At 38.5% G+C, this 24,104-nt stretch overlaps 1 protein-coding gene across 10 annotated transcripts in view; it reads left to right on the top strand.

Moving 5' to 3' along the window:
- The window catches only part of CHL1 (cell adhesion molecule L1 like), a 202,127-nt gene that overhangs the window by 152,643 nt on the left and 25,380 nt on the right, over nt 1-24,104 (top strand). For all 10 annotated transcript variants that reach the window (XM_045493574.1, XM_045493578.1, XM_045493577.1 and 7 more), the window contains 7 exons: nt 987-1,171; nt 7,209-7,340; nt 13,172-13,312; nt 13,640-13,751; nt 15,931-16,097; nt 18,890-19,055; nt 22,303-22,427. In XM_045493574.1, coding sequence (XP_045349530.1) covers nt 987-1,171; nt 7,209-7,340; nt 13,172-13,312; nt 13,640-13,751; nt 15,931-16,097; nt 18,890-19,055; nt 22,303-22,427 — 1,028 coding nt within the window. The remainder of the gene's footprint in view (nt 1-986; nt 1,172-7,208; nt 7,341-13,171; nt 13,313-13,639; nt 13,752-15,930; nt 16,098-18,889; nt 19,056-22,302; nt 22,428-24,104) is intronic.

The raw sequence follows: 24,104 nt of genomic DNA on the forward strand, positions 1-24,104 counted from the left end.
CAAAACTGGATGCTTAACTGACTGAGCCACCCAGGTGCCCCAGCCATTGGTGTTTTCCACATAACTTGTAAATCACAAGAGTCATAAAGGTCACCAACCTTCTGCTTGTCTGGTTTTCCTGAGCTGGGATTTTTCTTAAACCCAGGTGGCTTGATTCCCCACTACTGTTTTCCTCCTTAAGGTGGAGACAGTTATTCTCTTGATGTATGACAAGTTATCACTTTGGTTTTAGTTTAGTTCAGTTTTTTTGTTTGTTTGGTTTGATTGGGTGATCTCATCTTTCTGAGCAAGGGAGATGTGGTTCATCTGCCCCCTCCTCCTTGCTCCCCCCACCCCCTACTTTTCTCTATTCCCCAACAAAGGAAGAAAGCCACTTGGGTAGCCATGTCTGCGCAGAGCCCACCTTACCCTAAAACAGGCTGTTCTTGGTCCAGCCATCACATACAGTTATCACATCTGTGCCATGTTCTCCACCATCAGCTTCATTTGTATTAAGAGGATAGCACTTCCCTCTGCTTACTATTGGGTCCTACTTTATCTTGTTTTTCAAACTCATATGGGGAGGAGGGCTATTATTTCTAGCCACTCCAAATCACCTATAAGGAGGTTTCATACTTAAAATATTTCTGGTAAAATATTAAAACCTTGAAAAAAAATCTTTTAATATTTCTGTGGATCCAATTACCCACCCTTTATCTATATATACCTATTCAGCTATGATAGATAGTTAGTCCTCTTAATGGAAGAAGCATGATTTCCATGGAAGCAGACTATTAAAGGTGCTTGCATTAAAGGAGACCTGATCCAATCCAGTGTTCACCATCGATGGTGGAGTATAGGTCCGTGCCCTGGGAAGGCTGATTGTTACTTACTGGAACTCTGAGAGCATATGTAAAAGCAATATGTTAAGTGATGTATCCTGTGAGTAGCTTTGATTTTAATTTTGCAGCTTAAAAAATGTTTATCATGTATTTATTGTTTTGCAGACCAACTCCACAGGTTGATTGGAACAAAATAGGTGGTGATCTACCCAAAGGAAGAGAAACAAAAGAAAATTATGGCAAGACTTTGAAGATAGAGAACGTTTCCTACCGGGACAGAGGGAATTATCGCTGCACAGCCAACAATTTCTTAGGATCAACCTCTCATGATTTTCATGTTGTAGTAGAAGGTACTTTCCCCATATTGATTTATTTTTCTTCTATTAAAGAAAAAAAAGGTGAACCTATAATTCCAAAGCATATATGTTAAAACAGGTAAGCTGTTTAAACTTTTGTTTTTGGAGTGGGTATTGAACTATATTATACTTCACTTAACCAGATTTGACATTTAACCTGCAAAACCTTGTAAAAGGGACAAATGGAAAGAAAAGATGTTATGCATGTTAGGTATTAAACACACCTGACTTTCACACAATTTTTATTATATATATGACACTGCATAATATTAAATCATAGAAGAAGTAAGCATTACAAAGACAAATTATTTTGAGGAGCTTGGAAAAAAGCTTAGAGTTTGTTTCCCAGTCCTGTGGTTAACTTGCTGTCTCTTTAATCAATTTACTTTGACTTTCTGTACCTTAGTTTCTTCCTCAAAAAAAAAAAGAGGGTATCAGGCAAATTGTCTTAGTTCTTTCCTAGATACGGTTGTTTTTTTGTTTTGTTTTGTTTTGTTTTTTTGGTCCATATCTTGGGTTCACATGATATTCAATATGTTACTTATGGGGATGGAATAGACTGAGTGCTGTAAATACTAATTTTCTATCAAAAGATGCAAGATACATATTATAGTAAACTTATCTCTGTAAACCCACGCCTTTTGTTGAATAGAGGATTAGCTATTGTTGCTTGTATTCATAGAAATAAATAGGCCATGATGTCATCATTTAAAAAAGGAGGAAGCCACACAATGTGGATATTGGGGCTGTACCTGCCCTGCAAGTAAAGTTTATCTGGGCATCTTATGAATCTGATTGATGCACACTGATTTCTATGGGTCTAATTACAGTGAGGTCTCCTATCTATGGTTTGGTTGACTGAATTGATCAAATTAATGGATTGATTACTGCATTTGTACTCATTTAGTGCTGTGAGGGCTTAACTAGTGAAAGGAATTGTCTCTTTCAGGGTCCCGTTTAGTGAACTGATGCTCTAGGGTTTCCATTTATATTCCAATAAAGTTTAGCTCTTAAACCTTCAATCTGTACAAGGAACATCTAAGTAAAAAGCTGTTTTAATGAATGGGAAAAAATGAAGACTTAGACACAGATTACATTTACAAGTAAATGTTAAGATAGATGTTTTGGTCTAGGTGCTGTTTGGAATAACACCATGTTTTTAAGACCTCACCCACAATGTATATGGTCAGTTCAGTTAAGAAGAATGGAAAACCAAAGATGAGAGTATCATTTTCCTTGATTCAACAAAAGCAAAACCGGTATAGGTGACATCTTAATATTATGCGTAAATATCAACATTTGCCATCAGTGATATATTCTTCTGACCTGGAATTATTCACAAAGAAATTCAAAAAGGAAGATTTGAGAAGTTTATATATATTTTTATTCATCATTTGATGCTTCATTGTTTTTTTTTTTTTCATTTGCTGCTTCTATATAAATCGGCTACACCATGCAGCAGGGATATTTTTCTGTAACCCCCCTACCCCTGCCCCAGTGTAAACACGTATATCTACAAACCAGACGTGTCTAGTTGTTAGCTGCTCCTACTCCAAATTGCTGACTGTTAGAAATCCTTCCAGATGGCTGGAACATTGCTACGGTAGCTGAATATTTTAACAATCTGGCCACGGTTTTCTTGACTATAAGACTGAAGCTTTGAAAAGAATTGCAAGGGTTGCAAAAAAAAATAAAAAATCAAGGATGTAAACTTAATTACGCAGTTTAAAATGTTGACTATAGGACTCCAAAGGAATCCAGGTTTCCTGAACGAATTGTCCTCACTATTCATAAAACAGCTATTAGCACTATTTAGATGTAAATTATGTTTTTATTAGGAACATTTAATCTTTTCTCCTTAATGAGAAGCTACTAAATGTGCCCTCAGTTGTATGTTTTAGGAGTTTCTTTTCACACATGCAAGTGAAAAGCAAACTGGGCTCAAGAAGTCATTTTTTCTTTTTTGTGTATATGTGTGAAACCAAGAAATACAACCTTCATTTATCATATGCGCAGATCAGCTTACTTTCATTCACTTGTCTTCTGCCTTCCTATATCTCCTTTCCCCTTTTTTGTCTCTTGTTTAGCAACTCAAATTAAATAACAAGAATTACCGTATGATCACAAAGCAATGTAACCGTGAATTTTGAAAATTGAGTCCATTCTGAAAACACCCATTTGTGCTTAAGTAAAAGCATGTATTGTTTTGTAGTCTCTGTAGATGTGATATTTCTTCTTTATTACTAAACATAGTCAAATTCTGTAATTTAAGTTCCAATATCCTAAATATGAAGACTGTGTGCATTTTCAAATTGTCTAATCCAGGTAAATAAAAACAGCTAGGATGTCTTGATGAGGCACAGCTATCCTTTCTAGATATCTATGATGTAAATAGTGCACATTCAATAAAAAGATAAACATTAAAATGACATCTAAGCATTCTAAATCCAAAAAACAGAATATGACCACAGTCACATTTCAACTGATTATTTATCTATCTATTTATTTATTTATTTATTTATTTATTTATTTATTTATTTTAGTGTTTATTTGAGAGAGAGAGAAAGAGGCAGACGGACAGAGTGCAAGCTGGGGAGGAGCAGAGAGAGTGAGAAAGAATCCAAAGCAGGCTCCAGGCTCTGAGCTGTCAGCACAGAGCCCAACGCAAGGCTTAAACTCTTGAACTGTGGGATCATGACATGAGCCGATGTCAGACGCTTAACCTCCTGAGCCACCCAGGTGCCCCTCAACTGATTATTTAAAAATAAACTCCCACCAACTTGCACCATTCTCATGTTGTAAACTTTTGAACCATTTGAACTTTTGAATTTTGCTGTAATAGGAAAATATTTACATAGAATTACATACCCATAATTGTCTTGCACTTTAAAAAGCTATCATGAACTCGAGTGCAATTCAGACATTGATATACTTAAGAGAGCCTCGTTTTCAAATGATCTATTTTTTCTAAAAAAGTACAATTAAATCCAAGGTTGATAAACCTCACAATTTGATTTAATAGAACATAGATATTTAGTAGGAATCTGTTACTAAGAAAATAGCCTCTGTGTTGTTTTATAGGTACCAAATTTCCTATTTTATTTCATTTTCCTTTCAGTGATAAATGTTTCTCATTAACTTGTTATATTCTAAATGCTTAGTCATTTGCATCTCACTTTTTAGCAACATAGGGAAATTATCATCTTTTTTTATATATAATTATAACAAAATGAGTAAAGTTGCAGCATAAGTTATTCTCATCAATTATCATGTATCTTAGGATAACGGATAAAAGAATGGGCTTCACTGATGTTTTCTCCCAGGATTTTCCATTTTATCTGTTTTTGGTTTTGTTTTGTTTTTTTTATTCCTTTCTCTTGAGTTTTTCTTTGTCTTCTTTCAACTAGATCTTACCCTTTAGGAATGGAATTACGTGTTTGAAGCTTTGGCAAACATCTGTTTGTTCTCTGTCCCTGTGTGTCCCTAGACTCACTTCACTCACCAAAAATATCCTGATATTCAGAGGTAACTTGTTATGTGAGGCAGAAGGAGAGCCTGAGCCAACACTCAAGTGGAGAGTCAATGTCCTCGGGCTCACTCTACATTCTTTTGTGAACAAAGTAGCAACTAGCTAAATATGTTCAACCAAGATATGGCATGATGAGACTGAATTACTGGAAGTCAGTGATTCCCTCCTATCCAACATTCCTTCTTTCCTCCCTATGCCTTTTTCACTAGAGTCTTTGGGGATCAATCATTTCACTTCAACTTGTAATTATTCCACATGTGTCTGTTCTCCTTGTGCCAAGCAGAGGAGACACAAGGAAGGGTAAGGTTCCTCCATGGCTCTGTATTTATCTGAGAAACATAAAACAAATACCCGAGCACTTAAAAAGCTTATTCAAAAGAGCTAAAGTTTAGCAATGATTTCTAGTGAATATATAAAACGCCTTGGTATCACCCTCCAGTGGATAGATGTTGGAAGAACTTGGATTTGGGAGCACAAAGTGAAAGTTAGTAAAGCAATTTGGACTTCGTTCCTATCAGTGGTCTGAGTTAGTAAAATAGTAATTAACTAGTAATAACATCACATTTTCCTTGGAGTCCCAGTGCTACTCAGTTTACAGGTTCACAGATCCATGAAGTGGCCAGAACACAGAGTGGGGCTTCTTTTGTTGGTGACTCTAAGCGAGTTAGATGGTATCTCTCAAGCTCAGTCCTTGGTCTGCAAGGAGGTAGAATCAGATAGGCTGATAACTTAAGCTTAATATGGATACCAGGGGTTAATGAAATTTGTAGGGTGAGAGTAGAGATAAAATCCGTATTTTATTATGCATGGGTATTTAGAGAAATGTCATCATTACATAATCTTCTTTATTCTATTATTTTTATGGAGATATCATTGATAACATTAATTTCAGGTGTACAACATAATGATTCGATATTTGTATGTATTGCAAAATGATCACCAGGTGAAGTCTAGTTAACATCTATGGCCACACAGTAACAAATTTTTTTTGTCTTTTCATGAGAACTTTTAAGATGACTCTCTTAGCAACTTTCAAATATGCAAACAGTATTATTGACTACAGTCAACATGCTGTATATTATATCCCTATGATTTATGTTTTTACATTTAGTTTTTGCTCTGAAAGCAATATTAGTTTACTGTTGTAAGCATGGAAATTTTCATGTTCGTGGAATTTTTTCCCTCTAACTCAAATGTCTGATTTTATTGTGGTAGTGTGAAAAGACAAAAAAATAACAATAACATAAAAATGTACATATACATACACCTCAGAGAATCATGTGCAGTTTATAATTTGGACTATTGCATTTTAACCTAAACGACTAAATATTTACAGATTATAGGTGATGAATACACATATTTAATTTAGGATTTAGTAACTAAGTCCACACCGTATGGAATAATTTCTAGGGCACGTCCCTTTCTCAGAGTTGAACTTGCACGGTTATTTGCATATTTTTTATTTTCTTGGTGAATTTATAGGCATTTTCTTTTGACACAATCCTTTTGTTTCCCCTTTACTTACACACAAAAAAAGCAGTTTACATGACTTATTTTTTCATTTCACATATATGTATCTTTAAAAGAGTTTCCTTTTTGACTAAAAATGGAAATCCAGTCTTGGGGGAAATAACCAAGCAACACTTGATGGAAATTACTACCTGCAGGTGTTGTGCAATTTTCTCTGGAATCAAATTATCCAAACCATCCACACTTTAATCTAAATCTTTTATTCACTCCTGACATAGTAATATACTTAAGGTGACAAGATATGGCAGTAATATTTGCACTAAAGACAAATGTCTCATTCTGTACTGAAACACCACTTAGAATTATAATATTGGAGCAATAGAACATGCCAAGATGCAAGTAATTTAAATACATTTTTCCTCCATTGTTTTCAGGACAAAAAGCTAAATGCTGCTTTTAGGCTTTCTTCTCCCTGTCTTACAAAAAATAATCTCTAGGAAAATAATGTTTCCACACTTCTAAGATAGATAATTAGATATCGGTATGGGTATACAAATGATACAAAGTCATTAAGAAATATTTAAAATAAATGCTGGACATTTCAATTTCATTTAAAAATTCTCCAGATACATTTATCGAATATCAGCCTTTTTAGACGCCTTGCTGCAGCTTGAAAATAAGCCGCAGCCAGCACTAAATAAACTTAACCATCTGCTTATCCCTCCTTCACTTTCTGTTAATGAGGTAGATACTTGTGATGCTGAACAAAGTGATTGTATACATGTTAATTTTATTATGCATGCTAAGAGTCCAAATTAGATTACGCACACACACCATGCATGCACGCATGCACACACCCTATAACTAAAAACAGTGTCCACCTTGCCTGACGGAACATTTACAAGAAAGAGCTAGTGTGAAACACTTTATTGTGGCTGCCATCTGCTGGCACATTATAGAAACACAGGCATTAAAATTTTTGGACCTCCTGACATGGTTAAAGTCACTTATAATGTCTTCACTTTATTCCAGAGCCTCCTCGGTGGACAAAGAAACCTCAGAGTGGTGTGTATAGCACTGGGAGCAGCGGTATCTTGTTATGTGAGGCAGAAGGAGAGCCTGAGCCCACACTCAAGTGGAGAGTCAATGGCTCCCCGATTGAAAGTAAGTGAAACACCAATTGTGATGCAGTGCTGAAGGCAATGGTGTGCTCGGATGGTTGATAGGCAGACACCCTGGTTATGTGTAAGATGGGAGTTGGGAAGTGGCTGGACCATCTAGACAGATCCAGCCAGGAAGTTCAAAGTTGAATCTTTCCCAGCACTTTGATTTATGCTTAGATTTATGGAGAAGTGATAAATAACATTTGTACTTGTTGGGTCATTATATTAACTCTATATAAAAATTAGATTAAAAAGATAAAGCAGCTGATTGAGAAAAAGGAGAAAAGCCCATTCCTTTGCTTTTCCCTGAGAAGAAATTGGTGCGGCGACCTAGTGGTTGAGAACATGGGTTGAAAGTCAGAATTGCCCTTAGACCCAAGCAACAGTGACCTCGGCTCTGGGTTCTGCTCTTCACAAGGACCTGGTCTGGCCATCCTTTGGTCATGCCTGCTGTCATTATTTGAGAATTTCACAGGCCAAAGAGAACTGTAAACATGCCCCCTACCCCTGGCTCCCTGCATGTTCTTGACTGAGCTCCATTTGTACCCAAGATCAGAAAAACCCCTATCTAGTCAGGTCTCAGCCATCCCAAATGGGCTGGGGATGGAAAGGCAGGGATGCCCAAGGGCTGAAGCCTGATTCTCCCTACTCTACCATGTTCCAGCAAAGAACTCTGAGAAGTCCAAAAATCCTCAGTTTGAACCTAGAGCTCTTGTCATTTTGAATGTCTTTGTCAAAATAGGACAGAACAAATCTTATTTGTCAACTGACTAGTTTAATCTTGAGCATTTCTATTATTGAGACATATATATATATATATATGGCTTTCATAAGTTTCTTTTGTCCTGGACCGTTCATACCAAGTGTAGACATCTGGTGGTTCAGAGACCTGGGGTCCCATCTAGGCTGTGCACCTTCCCAGGTATATGATCTTGAGTTGTTTACTGAACGTCCCAAAGGTTTAGTTTTGTTGTTGTTGTTGTTGTTGTTTTTTTCACAACACAACAGAGCTAATGATAGTTGGTTGTGATGGAAAGAGGTCATTGTGGTCAACCACCTAGTATAGTCGTTTATCTGTGCAACATTATGATAGTTTATAAACTCTGGGGCCAGAATGCCTGTGTTTGCATCTAGGCTCTACCATTTACTAGTTGTGTGATTGGGCCTATGACTGACACTCTTAAAATCTGCTTCCTCATCAGTAAAATGGGCACGAAAATTGTACCAACTCATGGATTGTTATGTGGATTAAAGGAAAGACCATGCAGAAAATGCTCACGACAGGGACATTCCTAAAGTATTCTTTACTTTTATTGTTGTTACATACCACACACTCAGGAAACCTTAGCCCTCTTTATTGAAATCCTCAAATTTGAGATTTTTTTCCCTCATCTCTTTAGAGAGCAGACTAACAAATGAAAGATAAGGCTTCATGGGGCGCCTGGGTGGCGCAGTCGGTTGAGCGTCCGACTTCAGCCAGGTCACGATCTCGCGGTCCGTGAGTTCGAGCCCCGCGTCAGGCTCTGGGTTGATGGCTCAGAGCCTGGAGCCTGTTTCCGATTCTGTGTCTCCCTCTCTCTCTGCCCCTCCCCCGTTCATGCTCTGTCTATCTCTGTCCCAAAAATAAATAAACGTTGAAAAAAAAAACATTAAAAAAAAAAAAAAGAAAGATAAGGCTTCAGGTAGATCAGAGGGAAATGAGATCAATTGTTGTTTATAAAGAATGTTAAGGATGCTAAAATAAGGAATGCAGATTCTCTGGAACATAAAATCACAAAATTATATATCTGAATGGCACTCGGCTGTTTATGAAGGACATTCATATATTGCTTTGAATCCCCAAATGAACATTTTTAATGGAGGTACGATTATTCATATTTAACAGATCAATTCGTTCATTCAGTAATTTTTATTGAATGCCTTCTTTGTGCCAGAACTGACCGGCCTTATTGCTGGGATGGTAGCAGTGAATAAAATGAACAGTCCCTTTTCCTGTGGACCTGACATTCTAGCGGGGAGAGTCAATCAATAGACACATAAGCACATAAATCTGTGTTGTAGTGTGATAAATAAAAAATAGCTGACTAAGGGATGGGTATAATACAAGTTCAGGACCGAGAGTGGCTCTTTTATTTTAAGATAATACTAGGAAGCCTCCCATGGTAATTTACCTGAAAAAAGAAGAACTGAAAGAGTTTAGGGGGCATCTATGTGTGGGAAAGCTTCCAGTGTAGAGAGGTCAGTGAGTGCAAAGACCCTCAGGTATGTTTGGAGTGTTGATGGGAAGCCAGGAGTCCAATGTGGCTGGAGCTGAGCGAGTGGGCAGTGTTCAGACGCAGGATCAATCGGCAGATGCAGGGGCCACGTCATACATAAAGGGGAAAGCTCACCTGGGGACTTGGAATTCTAGTGTAAATAATATGGGAAACACTTTGAGGATTTTGAGCAGAAGAATGACATGATCTAATCTATTAACAAAGGGCTTTTCTGTCTCTGAATTGAAAATCAGCTGTACGACTACTCCAGCTAGAAGCTGCCTGGAAGACACTAGAACCTAGGGCTAGGTTGATAGTGGTAATGGTTAGGTTCTGGATGTATTCCCAAAGAAGAGTCAATAGGTTTGTTCACGGATGAGGAGATCAAGGCTGAAAATAAACTTAGACAAGACAGCACAGCTGAATAATGGCAGCGATAGAAAACAAAGCCACATCCTTGGAGTTCAAGCTCAGTGTTCCTTCCACAGCTGTCGACCATAGCTCTCCTTGCTCCCCTGCAAATGGGTTATAGCCATTCATTGGTTGGGATGCTTGGTAACAGTGGGATAACTGAATGATCTGAAGTATCTCTGAGCTTATAATTCTAGCAATTCCATATCCTTTATATGTAGTATTTCAAAATTACACAAAAATGATTACTCTTGGAGTGCCTGAGTGGCTCAGTTGGTTATGTGTCAGACTCTTGGTTTTGGCTCAGGTCATGATATCACAGTTTCCTGAGTTCAAGCCCCGTGTCAGGCTCTGTGCTGGCAGCCTGGAGCCTGCTTGGGATTCTCTCTGGATCCCCCTCTCTTTCTGTCCCATCCCCACTCCTGCTGTCTCTCTCAAAATTAATAAGTAATCATTAAAAAAGTGATTACTTTTATTGATAACAGGCTTAACCTTTTTCAAATGCTTTGCATCCAATATTTGTGAGCCTCCTAATAAGCCCTGCAGAAGATATATATTTTTTTAATTCTCTTGTTTGCACATGTGGCAACTGAGGCTCAAGGAAGTCACATTACTTAAGTGAGGACACAACCCCAGTAAATTTATAGGTTTTTAAAAAATTTTTAATGTTTTTATTTGTTTTTGAGAGAGCGAGCAAGCATGAGTGGGGGAGAGGCAGAGAGAGAGGGAGGCACAGAATCTGAAGCAGGCTCCAGGCTCTGAGCTGTTAGTTAGTGCAGAGTCCAACAGGGGGCTCTAACTCACAAAAGCAAGTTCATGACCTGAGCCGAAGTCGGACACTTAACCAACTGAGCCACCCAGGTGCCCCAAGCCCAGTAAAATTAGAGCTAAACGTGGAACCCAGAAATGATTAAGTCTCAGAGCTGAAGTTGCTCCCAGTGTATTGCATTTTCGCTCACTGAGCTGACCAAAGACAATTTATGGCACACCTAGTGTGTTTTGCTTGATACTGATAGAGAACTGGCTTTCTTGAATCCTGGGAGCTCCTGTTAGCCTTGGCCTGTATGCAGTAGCACGCTGCAGCTTCTGGTACCTATCCCAGAGGATGGCACGAAGCCATGCTCAGCTGTTACTCATCTCAAACCTGAGGCTCTGGTTTCATTTCTTCTTTTTGTAAGGCTGTGTTTGATTCAGGGTTTACCCATGGGAAGATGGTATAAGGAATCTAAAGAGAGTGATGGGCTTAGCTCTGACAGTTGTAGAGCTGGGCATCAGGTATAGGAGTGCGGAATTGGTTCAGAGACTCAGTCCTTTGCAGCCTTGAAGAACTTCAGAGAGCTCCTCTTCCTGACAGTTCTCAAGAGGGAAACGACTCTGCAGGATTGTATCGATTTTCTACTGTTGCTCTGCAAATTATCACTAATTTAGTGACTTAAAATAGTATACTTGTATTAGTTTACAATTCCGCAGGTTAGAAGTCCAGCTTAGCCTCACTAGGCTGAAATAAAGTTGTCAGCCATGGTGTGTTCCTTTCTGGAGGAACTAGGAGAGAATCCCTTTCCTTGTCTTTTCCAGCTCCTAGAGAGAGCCCACATTCCTTGGCACATGACTCTCCATTTTCAAAGTCAGCGTCGTTGCATATCTGACCACTCTTTGATAGGCATCTCCATTTGTCTGGCCATGGCCAGGGAAGGCTCTCTGATTTTAAGGAGCCTTGTAATTACATTGGCCCCACTTGGATAATCCGGGATAATCCCTCCATCTCAAGGTCCTTAACCTTAATTACCTCTGCAAAGTCGCTCTCACCATGTAAGGTTAAATATTTTTTTTTACTGATAGAGATTAGAATGTGGGTATCTGTTGGGGGCTACAATTCTGCCTACCACAGGGACCTTCTAGGAATAAAATGCCACCCAACATAAATGGCTTTCAGTCATTTCGGGAAATATTTCCCGAGTGCCTCGTCTGTGATAGCTGCTTTTCAGGCACTGAGAACACAGTGCATAATGCACAGTCAGAGTCCTGCTTACGTGGAGTCATAGTCAAGTGTAAAAATATATTCATTTCTGACTATCAGGAAAAAATGTATAAGGAAAGTCTTTTATTTCAATAAACAATACTCAACATTTTCTACAAACCAAAACTTAGTATAGTCACTATTTTATATAATAGAGACACAATAAGAAAAAAAAAAATTAGGTTTATGGGTAATCTTGTCATGTCATTTAAAGTAAAAAAATTTAACATCTGTGTCCCTCACTTGACATTCCTTTACACTGCTTGTTTGTAGTGTCATAGTGGAGCAATGAGATCTGGCATGTGGCCAAATGCTGTAGGAGGTGGCATTCACTTGTCCAGACTCCAGTCCCTTCTTCCACAGTGGCCATATTAGTGCTGACCCCGCAGGTTCTGAGCAGAGTTAAGGAGACAATGCATGTGCCACTTCCAACAGAGTTCTTTGGCCGTTTGTTAATCTACTAGAAATGTTAGATGTTCTTAACTCCCAAAGGTATTTCCAGAATTATGCCTGGATCAGGATTGAGGTAGCATTTATTGCCAAAAAGTAGAAAATCTAGCCCCTGATTCCCAAGAAGGCTTTAGTCTTACTGTGAAAAGGAAATATATAAGTTGTGTAGCCCAAGTGGTTGAATAGCAAAGCAAGACAACTGACATGAACAGTACACACCAGAAAATTGCACAAGGGCAGAGAAGTCACATAGAGGAATAAAAGTGTCAAAGGGGGAACACAGGAGCCAATGTTGGTGGGTTGGGGAGATCACTCTGTGTTGATTCATGTGATTTGTGCAGGGCAGTATTAGGACCTAAATTTACAAGAGTGAATAAGGTCTAGTTATAGTGGGACTTGAACGACAAATGGAAAATCTGAAATTTTATTTATGGGTATGGATATGGAGAGGCAATGAGCTTGAGATCAACAAATATTTTAGCAATAAATATTAATTTGAAGGAAGATTGAAATTGGAGAAGGGTCAGGGAAAAAAAAACATGGTTGATGGTAAGAAATTCTAAAAATTGGCTTCAGTGAACTATTATTCACCCTAAACTCGCCTTAAAATATAAATACTGTGTGACACATTTAATAATTGGTGTATAAATATTTTATATCACATTTTTTATCATACTGACATTCTTTAATCTCTTGCAGAAAATCCATTTGCTGGTGATGTTGTCTCCCCCACGGAAATCAGTTTTACCAACCTACAACCGAATCATACTGCTGTGTACCAGTGCGAAGCCTCAAATGTCCATGGAACTATCCTTGCCAATGCCAATATTGATGTTGTAGGTAAGTAACAGTCTGGGAGCAGACTGTTTACTTTCTAAAGGAAGATGTTCAAGGTCATACACACAAGTGGACTGAATTCTCAACATATAAAACATGGGGAGAAACATCAAAGTACCTTTAATCTAGCGTGTGGGCATTAGCCTTCCTACTAAAATTAAACTTTCAAAAATGTATTGAATTTGGATATTTTTCTAACTCAAAACCTTATACTGTGTTATTCAGCTGTCTCCCATTTTTATTAATGTGACTAGGATGTAGAAAATTTTAATTTGTACACATTATTTCTTAATGAACATTCACAACTGTATTTATGTTATTTTCAAATAGATGTTCGTCCACTGATACAAACTGAAGATGAAGAAAACTATGCTACGGTGGTTGGGTACAGTGCTTTCTTACACTGCGAGTACTTTGCTTCACCCGAGGCCATAGTGTCCTGGTAAGCTGGTACAGGGTTTTCTTAAGAGAATGTCAGTGGTAGATTTCATTCATTGTGTCTTCATCCATCATTTGACGTGCTGTTGTTCCATGTAGCCAATGCCTCTGAGAAATAAGATAGCAAACTTAATTACTTACCTCTCCTGGAATCATTGACCAGATGTGTAGGATTTTCTCACATGGGGAGATTAGGGAGAGCCATTTCTGCTTACAAAGGAAAGCAAAGAATTGAAGTGATTACTGAGACAATTTTATATACATAGATAGACTTGGTTTTGCATTTCGGGTACATCAGAAGTCATATATTACAGCTGACCCTTGCCCATTGTGGAGGTTACAGGTTGATCCCCCATGTGACTGAAACTCTGTATATAACTTTTGTCTCCCCCAAAATTCAACTACTAAAAGCCTACTGTTGACTGGAAGCCTCACCCATAACATAAACAGTTGATTAACACACATTTTGTATGTTATATGTATTACATACTGTATACTTACAATAATAGCCAACTTTTTCTTAACTGTTTTTTCCATATTTCTAGGCTACATAGTTTGTGAGTTTTTTGTAACTGTTGTGTATTTCCAAAAATCTGTCCAATATAGTTACTGAAAGAAAATCCATGTGTAAGTAGACCCACACAGTTCAAACCCATGTTGTCCAGAATTGACTATACTTTTTTGTGGTTGTTTTGGGTATTTTCTAAATAATTATCTAAGCCTAAATTTGATTCCAAATACATACCCTTAAAACTTTCCCAACGTGTATTTTGAATTTAATTTCAATGTATTGATTGGTGTGACAAGTCCAAACACCTGTGTGAATCTGCCATATTTGTTACTTCACCAGAAAAGCTTGGATAAACTGTTCTTAAATAAGTCTGCCATTGCTCTACAAGGCCAAGACTAGAGGGTAGATGGGGAGGCGGGGTCATTAAAGTGCAGGATCAGATCTTTCTTTAAAAATTGGGTATTTTACGGGGCGCCTGGGTGGCGCAGTCGGTTAAGCGTCCGACTTCAGCCAGGTCACGATCTCGCGGTCTGTGAGTTCGAGCCCTGCGTCAGGCTCTGGCTGATGGCTCAGAGCCTGGAGCCTGTTTCCGATTCTGTGTCTCCCTCTCTCTCTGCCCCTCCCCCGTTCATGCTCTGTCTCTCTCTGTCCCAAAAATAAATAAACATTGAAAAAAAATTGGGTATTTTGGGGCACCTGGGTGACTCAGTCATTTGAGCGTCTGATTCTCGATTTTGGCTCAGGTCACGATTTCGTGGTTTGTGAGATGAAGCCCCGCATCAGTGTGTAGCTTGCTTGGGATTCTCTCTCTCTTTCCCTCTACTGTCTGTCCCTCTCCCCACCTCCCCTCTCTAAATGAATTAATAAACTTAAAAAAAAGATTTAAAAATTGGATTTTTTGCATTATTTTTATTTTTAAAAATAGTTCATTAAAATGTGATTCATCTTGAGTGCTGAGTTTTTTTGGCCATGCTTACATTTTGCTTCTGTGCCTCACTGGCTTTACCCTAGTCTCAGCTCTAGAAAGTCCTTTGTGAACAGCAGCCAGAGTTTATGCTTTGATTTTTTTTTTTTTTTTTTTTTTTTTTTTTTTGCTCCAGCAGCGTCTTATGTTGAAATGCACTGGATAAATCAAGTTTTGGCAGCAAATGCTTAGAAAATGGATGAATGGAGGAGAAAATGGCTCTGGGTTGATAAGGGTAAATGTAATCCATGTCCACAGGACAGGAACTACTTCCTGGCCTGTAATAGTTCTGAATGACCAATGTTTCCCCCAGACGGCAGGAGGTTCAGAAGGTTCATTATCTCTTTCAATTACTAGCTTTCCCATTTAGTACCCTGAAGCAATCATTAACTAAAGAGCTCACCATCAATAAACCAGAAAATATTTATTAAGCTGTGAGGACAGATGCAAAACAGTCCTCATAGCTATCAGGAATACAGCAGAAGCCTAGAACATGGTCCAGGATTTCCTGTAGCCTATTTGACTGTTTGGACAGGTATGATATACACCTAGGATAGGACCCATTTGGGGGAAAATATAAACCCCGATGGAACATAAGGTCTTCTGAGCTCCTGGAAGGGCTAAGCTTAAATGACATCAGCAACCAGTTTCAAAAAAGAGTATATAATACTGTCACATTTAAATGATTTGTGCTTTCTATATTCATAGGCAGAAGGTGGATGAAGCGAAACCCCTTGAAGGTAGACGGTACCATATCTATGAAAATGGCACATTGCAGATCAACAAAACCACAGAAGACGATGCTGGCTCATACTCTTGTTGGGTGGAAAATGCTAAAGGAAAAACTGCTGTGACAGCCAATTTGGATATTAGAAGTACTTTTATCTTGTTTTTACTTTGCATGAATTCTCACATAGGTTCAGTTTGTCCTTTTCCCAAATGAGACAATATGATATAAATTTGAGTGCGTATTAAAATTTTTAGACTGTATTTCGAAACTCCCAGATTATGTTTCATCTGAAAGACCATCACTAAAATTATAGGAAATATTGATGACGTGTTCACCTCTTTTTATAATTTTAAAAGGGACCTAAGTGTTTGGGGGATGACCAGCAAGATTTTAAAATGCCCTATTTGGGGGTATTTCTGTAACTATTTTATTTCAATAACCAACTCAACATAATGTCATCGGCAATCAACACTTTGAGCTAAAAGTCTCATGAACTCATCAAACTTCAGCTTCATAAAGACAGGGGCATGATAGAATCAGAACGGTTTGACAAAACCTCATGAACAACTTTGTGTTTATTCTCTCTTCAAAACAAAGTCATGGGTTTCACTGACATTTTGATTTTTAGCTCAGAAAATTCTTTTCAGGAAAACATAATAGGAAGATCCTACAGTGATTTTAGGGAGGATCTGTTTCTTGTGGTGCATCATCATCATGACCTATCACTACTGCTGCTTAGAGAACAGGGTATATTTGTTCAATTGTCTGTCTTTACTGATGTGTTTATAATTCTCTGTCTCTCTTCTCACACATACCCTTCCTTCCTTGTTTTTCTTCTGTCTTATATTCTTTTACAGTATCTGTTTCTTTTTGTACCCTAAGTTATCCAACACGCCAACCCTGTGGATTATATTTTTAAAGCATGTAAATATGCCCCTACTATGTCTGCTTAACTATGATGTCTTCCCCCATATTTATGTGTCATATACAATTCTCAAAATGCCCTTGTGAAGTCAGTGAAGGTGATTTTTTTTTAGACTTTATAAAACCAGCCTATATCAGAGTTTAACAACTCAGCCAGAATCAAAGTCAAGGAGAGGGAAGCCTCGAATCCAAATGAACCTTCACATTCTTCTTGCCCAACACAGCACTTGATGCAAAGTGGACCTCAGAACTGCTAATTGACAAAGGGATGGACAAGGCCATGAACTTTTTGTCTGCTCTAAATATCCACTCTATATGTAAGGAATATATAGCAATTTTGTCAATGAAATATCAGAACACAATTTTGCATATAAAAAATGTCAAGAGTTGAATTGAGTAAGAGGCTATCTAGCATAGTGATTGAAAGCAAGAGCTTTGGTCTCTGCCAAATTGAGGTTCAAATTGCAGCTTAAAGCCCTTACCAGTTAGTAAACTTTGGTGTTACTTAATTTCATTTTAGCCTTATGTTCCCTGTAAGGTGAAAATATTTATATTTATAGACTTATTATAATTATAAAGTGTTGCATGACTGTGAACTTTATTGCAGAGTCCTCGTAAATAGAATAAATGCTTATTAAGTAGTATCTGTTATTATTAAGTGGATTTCTGACTTTAAATTTAACAATAGGAATAGATGTTTAATAATTCACTTATAATTAAATTCAATTACATAGTATCTTCAAGTTTCATGCCTCGGATACCAAATAATCAAATTGTTTTATCACTTTCAATTTCTAATCAGCTCATGGAGTATCATGTAGATAGCAAATGTTAAAATGTAATTGTGGAATTGGGGGTCAGCTCATGAGATTTGGCCTCTGAGAAAGTCACCAAATGCCACAGCAGGGTAAAGAACCTTTAATATGGCCTCTAAGGGTAAGGATCATATGTACATATTTTTTAACTGAGTAGATTGTCTTTCTTTCATTGTTTCTTTTTCTTTCTTTCTTTCTTTTGTTCTTTCTTTCTTTTTCTTTTTCTTTTTCTTTTTCTTTTTCTTTTTCTTTTTATTTTTTTTGACAGAAAGAGAGAGAGTGCAAGTGGGGGAAGAGGGAGAGGGAGAATCCTAAGCAGGCTCCACGCCCAGTGCTGAGCCCAGCTGGGGTTTGATCTTACCACGGTGAGATCATGAACTGAGCCAAAATCAAGAGTCAGACATATAACCAACTAAACCACCCAGGCACCCCTGGGATCATATGTTTTGAAACAGTCATAATGAGCAAATGTTTTTAAGACATCCAAATATGATTCTTTTTAATTTATTTGATTTGAATTTGAATTTCATTTATTTGATATATTTAATTTTGTAGCTACATTTTTGAGCTTCATATTGTTAATACCACTAATACTCTAAATCACTCACCATACATCATTCAACAAGAAATTCAACAAATATGTGTTGAATGCCTACTGTGTACAGGGTCCCTTTTGAGCTATGGGGAAACTTCCTGTAACAAAACAGACACAACCCCTTCTTCACAGGGCTTATGTTCTCATTTCCCACCTTTATGTTGATAGATCACCCATGTATGACTTTACCATACCTCTGGTTTCTGAATTATTAATAAACACATTAATAGAAAATCAACTCATTGCCTTTTTTCCCCTTACAGTGCTTTGATCACATGACCAAAAGCACTAGAAGGAGAGATCATATTTTTTCAGCATCTAGAGACATTTATTTTGTCACACTCTTCTTACTCTTTGGCCCAAGAAGTCGTTCGGGGAATTTCTAAGATATTAATTAGTACTTCCACTCTAATTTCTCAGATGTTTGGGCCTGATGGAAAGAAAATAGTGAAATATGATGTTAAGAAATTACAGTGCAAAAAAACATTGCATGAAGATATGACTATTACGTTGACAATTTTGGTTGATTAAATTGCAGGCACTTGATTACAAAGTAAGCTGTGATTTATGGTTCTAACGAGTCTCTTTGTTCGGTAAAAACAGATGCTACAAAACTTCAAGTTTCTCCTAAGAATCCTCGTGTCCCCAAATTGCATACACTTGAATTACATTGTGAGAGCAAATGTGACCCATATTTAAAACATAGTTTGAAGTTGTCCTGGAGTAAAAATGGAGAAGGCTTTGAAATTAATGCCACAGAGGATGGCAGGTAGGTACAGTCTTATGCTGTGTCATCATATTTGGGATTAACACCTAGCACTTGAAAAACAAATAGTTGTAAAAGTATTCACGCTGAATTAAAATATAAAAACTGATTAATTCATTTCAGTCTTCAAGGCAGTATTTATGTATTTATTTTTAATATTTATTTTTGAGAGAGAAAGCATGTGCTCATGAGGGTGGGGAAGGGGCAGAGAGAAAGGGAGGGGCAGATAAAGGGAGACAGAGGACCCAAAGCAGACTTTGCGCTGACCGCAGAGCCTGATGCTCTCTCGAACTCACACAAGTGAGATCATGACCTGAGCCCAAGCTGGACACTTAGCTGGCTGAGCCACCCGGGGGCCCCAAAGTTTTGGCATCAGGGCAGCGTTTGAAAGGTAATACAGTGCACTGTTTGGGTTTTCTCTCACATAGTTATCTTCTTCTTTTTGCTACTGACTTTTAATAGAATGTGTACCTTGCTGTTAGTGCATGAAATAGAGTCCATTCCAGATGTGTGAGACAGAGGTACTGCATGAGTGTGCATGCTTACCAAACCACTGGGAAGACTGGGAGAGATGGGCCTAACGGAAGCTGCTTACTAAACTTTTGGGTTCTTTGTCACATAGAACTGCAGCTGTAAGCCAGAGGTCTGAAAAATGCTGCTCTTTACAGCCACCTCACGCCACTGGTGCTGGCAGTGACATCAACCAATGCCAGCTCTTGGGTCTTCCAGAGTCGCTGTCTGCTCACAGGGACCCAGAGGAGGCACTCCCCATCACCCTTTTACATCCCAAACTCAGATGAGTCTATCTCATTGGCAGAACCTAAATAATACCTACAGTCCTTCCAGTTAGAATGTATAGACAGCTATGCTTCTAAGCCTCCTAATCTCTGTGTAGAGAATACAGAAAAAAAAAATATAGAAGAGAGACTGTAGAAGGAAGTGTGAATAGATGCTGGATAGCATCAGACAATATTGAATAGCATCGGACAATATCAGAGTCCATCAAAGAGAGAAAAGACTCAGCATTTACTGAATGCCTGTGCTATCTTTCAAAAGCATGCAGAGGTTAGCTCTCCTGCCTTTTGCATTGTGACTAGTAGGGGTTAAAAATAGACCATCCTTAGCCAAACCTCCCCTGCAGTTTTGTGTTGTTATTCATGATTCTCAAAAAGTAAACCTGAAGATAGTTTGTGCATTCCTTTGGTGAGACTGCGGCAGTGTGGTGAGTAAGAGCGTGCACTCTGGAGTCCAGCAGCCTGGATTTAAATCTCATCTCGTTCACTTATTGTGTCTATGACTTTAGACAGGCTCCCTAACTTCACTGTGCCTTAACTTTACATTCTAAGATACCTCCACAGGGTTATTATGAGTTAACATTCCAAGCACTTAGAAAATACTCAGTCCAATTTAGTGATCATGATTTGTACTAATTTCTCCAGACATTTGGTTTATCTCATTTCTCTGACATGCTTGGCCCCTATTGGTGTGTGTGTGTGTGTGCTTACACCACCGCTATGCAGAGGCATTGGTCTCAGCTAGGTACTTAATTTATTCCATCTCATCCTTCCCGTATATATGAATTTGTGGAAAGGAGCGTATGTATTGGAACTGTTGTCGCTGAAACAAGAGGAGATTAATTATTGACCTAAAAGACTACATATTGCAACAGAGATCTTCACCCTTAGGTTAGGTCTTAGTCAATCTGTCAACTGCTCAGATCTCCCCATATTCTCCCTCTTTTGTCACTGCTGCCTAGTTACCTGGTGTCTTCCATATAACCTCCAGGCTTCAGTGATGAAGGGAGTCAGAGACTCGTGCCTTGTGGGTGATGTGACCTGCATATTTAGGCCCTGATCCCAGAAACTCCAGCCATCCTCTGTATGGCCGGGTTTAATAGGTTCTGTAGGATGCTGAGGCTGACACTCAAATGAGCCTCTGGCTGTCTTAGCAAACTAAGCCAGTGACACAGATATTTTGCCAGTTTTCCCTAGGGCATGGGTGAGCAACAGTAACCTCAGCTAGAATTTCTTAGAAGAGATCACTGGAGTGGAGAAGGCTGGGAGTAACTCTTGCTGTTGAGGTTGACTGGGGCCAGGAGCATGCATGGACATCTAGCAGGGAGCAGAGATCACAGGTCTAGGTTAAATTTCAAGGGAACCATTAGGAAGCTTCTGTCTCTCACTTTCTGCTGGGACACCTTCTCCTTACTGGTAGGCGAGGGGCCTGAGACTTTTATCTAGAAAGAGGTTAAATGAGTTTTACATCAGAAACGTCAATTACCCCTCTTTGGGTGAGCGCAAACCCTGCTTCTGGTGAGCCCCTCTTCTCTCTCTCTCCCTCTCTCTTTCTGCCCCTCGCTCACTTGTGCCCTCTTTCTTTCAAAAATACAAAAGAAACGTCAATTGTATGAGTTTCGCTCCTTCTCTGCAAACACATTATTTATCTCAACTAAATAGCAAAAGTCTTTAAATATAATTGATATTTAGTGGAACTTAATTTTTCTAAAAGTGCTTAAATAGTTAAGTTGACACTACATAGGTATAGGGTAAAAAGTGTAATTTATAGTAAGGAAATTTCCATGTAGTAAACCGGATTACAAATTGGCAAAATAGGGCGAATGATAAAAAGCTCGGTGCAAATGATTTGCAAAAAGAAGTGCTAGTCTGCCCTCTACTGTTCAAATAAATTTCATGGTTTAATTGTTATCTGATCTATTGGATGTGCAGTGTGCTAGGGGAGTGGAAGGGTGGAGAAAGGCAATCTTGTCAAAAACAGATTGTCAGTCTCTGTGTCAGACAGTCTGATTCTGTAGATCTGGGGGGTGATTCAGGAATGTCCCTTTGGAAGAAGCCCCCAGTTGATCCTATGTAGGTGATTCCCTTCACAAACCTTAAGAATTATTCAGATGTATCTTAGCTATTATAAAGAATAATACAGTCTTCAGAAACACCAGGCAACACAGTTGTGTCACTGCTCCATGCATCACAGATGGTTGGAGTTGATAATTAAAACAAAACAAACGGATCCCTTTCATGGCTGTGTAGACAGTTGTGCATGCTCCAGTAACCCCATGTCCCCAGTTTTCACCTGTGGCAGTCTCTAATAAAATTTGCATTATTTGAAGCTGTGTGTGTTTTTTTTTTAACTCTTCCTTGAATTTTTTTATAGGGAATATATATTTTTGAATATATATTTCTGCTGTTTCTGTTGTTTTCATCCTCATCACATACTCATTTATTTTTACTGGTAGGATAATTATCGATGGACCTAATTTGACCATATCTAATGTCACCTCAGAGGACCAAGGTGTTTACTCTTGTTCAGCTCAAACTGCCCTGGACAGTGTTGCTGATGTAACTCACGTAACCATTCTCGGTAAGTGCGCTACTAATGGGAAATGTCTGTTCATTTCTTTCTTGTTACGAATTAAATTCCATTGTTCTTAGACCATTAAATCAACAATTACTTGAGCCCCTGTACATATACTGTTAGTTTGAATTTTTCATTTAAATAGTAACTCCACTTTCAAATGCTTTCTCCTCTTCTGGCTTTAAAGAAATTAATTAATGCTTAATTTCTTTTCCCTGCATGGTAATGTTTCCAGTAGCAGTGGGAGGTTGGCGATGCTATCAGCAGAAAGAAAACTGAAGCACGCTTGAGTTGTCAGGGCATTTGAGCTACCCTTTCCTAGCATGCAGAGAAAATACAGCTGAGGAATGGAGATGGGTTTTGTGGAGGGATCAGGCTGGGAGTCCCATGGTGGTGGCACAGTGGTCATGCCCTAAACCAAAGGCAGGGGCTAAGTTCTCAGGGTTCTGGGAAGGGTGTGGAGGAACTTCAAGAGTTCTACAGAGGAATGCCTTTGATTTTTTTTATGATGATGCTAATTAGAAAAAAATGTATATACTTCACTAGTTAATCAACACAATTACTCCTCCGGTCACCCATGGTTAAAGCTCTTAGAACATTCTGGTGCATTTCTTAGACCACCATTAGCTCTTGAACCATCTCTTAGACCATCTCTCTTTCGGTTTCCTTGCCAGATTCACTCCCCATAAGCTATCTGATAGGGAAAGCTGACTTATATGGATAACATCAGCGAACCACTTACCCTCAAACTTCCATTTGTTTCAACCAATGGGAAGCCCTGGCAATAGACGAGGGTGGGTGTATTCATTCTCCATATTCCCTCCCTGCAGGCTGACTGTGTTCATTGTCACTGATTCCTCCCAGGGAGGCTCTCTCCACAAAATCCTCTCTGATGAAATTCTATTAACTGCTCCCTCCACCCCTCACTCCATATATTCTGCCTACATCTTTTGAAAGAGTTTTTTTTTTTCTAAAAACTCTTGGCACTATCCAAATTGTATGAACTATTGCATTTCTGCTGGGACCCTGACTGATAGAGACCTTTTTTAAAAATTGTTTTCTGTTACAATTTTTTCCCCCTGTGGGAACCATTTAGTCTTTCTTCCAGTTTGCTGATATTCCTTTAAAGTGTTTGATTTTGCCTAACTCCTTTATTACATATGTAGATTAATCGTTATTAGTAACAGGATTTGTATCTTTAGCTCTCTGGTTGCTGGGATCCACAGGTAGATTGCTAATAGAGTGTCCAGGATGAGAGGAAATAATTCAGTGTATTTGGAGGTAGGATGTGAAAAATGACTAAACATGCTAGATCTCTTCAAGAGAAGCAAATATATATTTCAAGGGAAATAAATGACCATCATGTTTAAGTGAAATAAAGGGTCATCAGACTGGGTTCTACACGCACACACACACGCACACACACACATACACACAAGTTCCCAAGTGGTAAAGGGTATAGACTTGGTTCAGTAGAATTGTACCTTTAGGTGAGATGTTTGGTCATAGGAATTTAGCTACTTCAGGGGTTTGCACACAGAAAGGCCCAACCCTCTAGTGGTTAATCCACTAGTGAGTCATCAGATAAAATAGTTGAGCTTCAGGTAAAGTAGAGTTTGTCTCAGGCACTGCAAGTGTAGGAGAAAGTTTCAGAATCCCTGGACTTTTTCCCTAAGTATCTTA

The sequence above is a fragment of the Leopardus geoffroyi genome, chromosome A2, assembly GCF_018350155.1.
Source record: "Leopardus geoffroyi isolate Oge1 chromosome A2, O.geoffroyi_Oge1_pat1.0, whole genome shotgun sequence".
In the NCBI taxonomy this organism is placed as follows: domain Eukaryota; kingdom Metazoa; phylum Chordata; class Mammalia; order Carnivora; family Felidae; genus Leopardus; species Leopardus geoffroyi.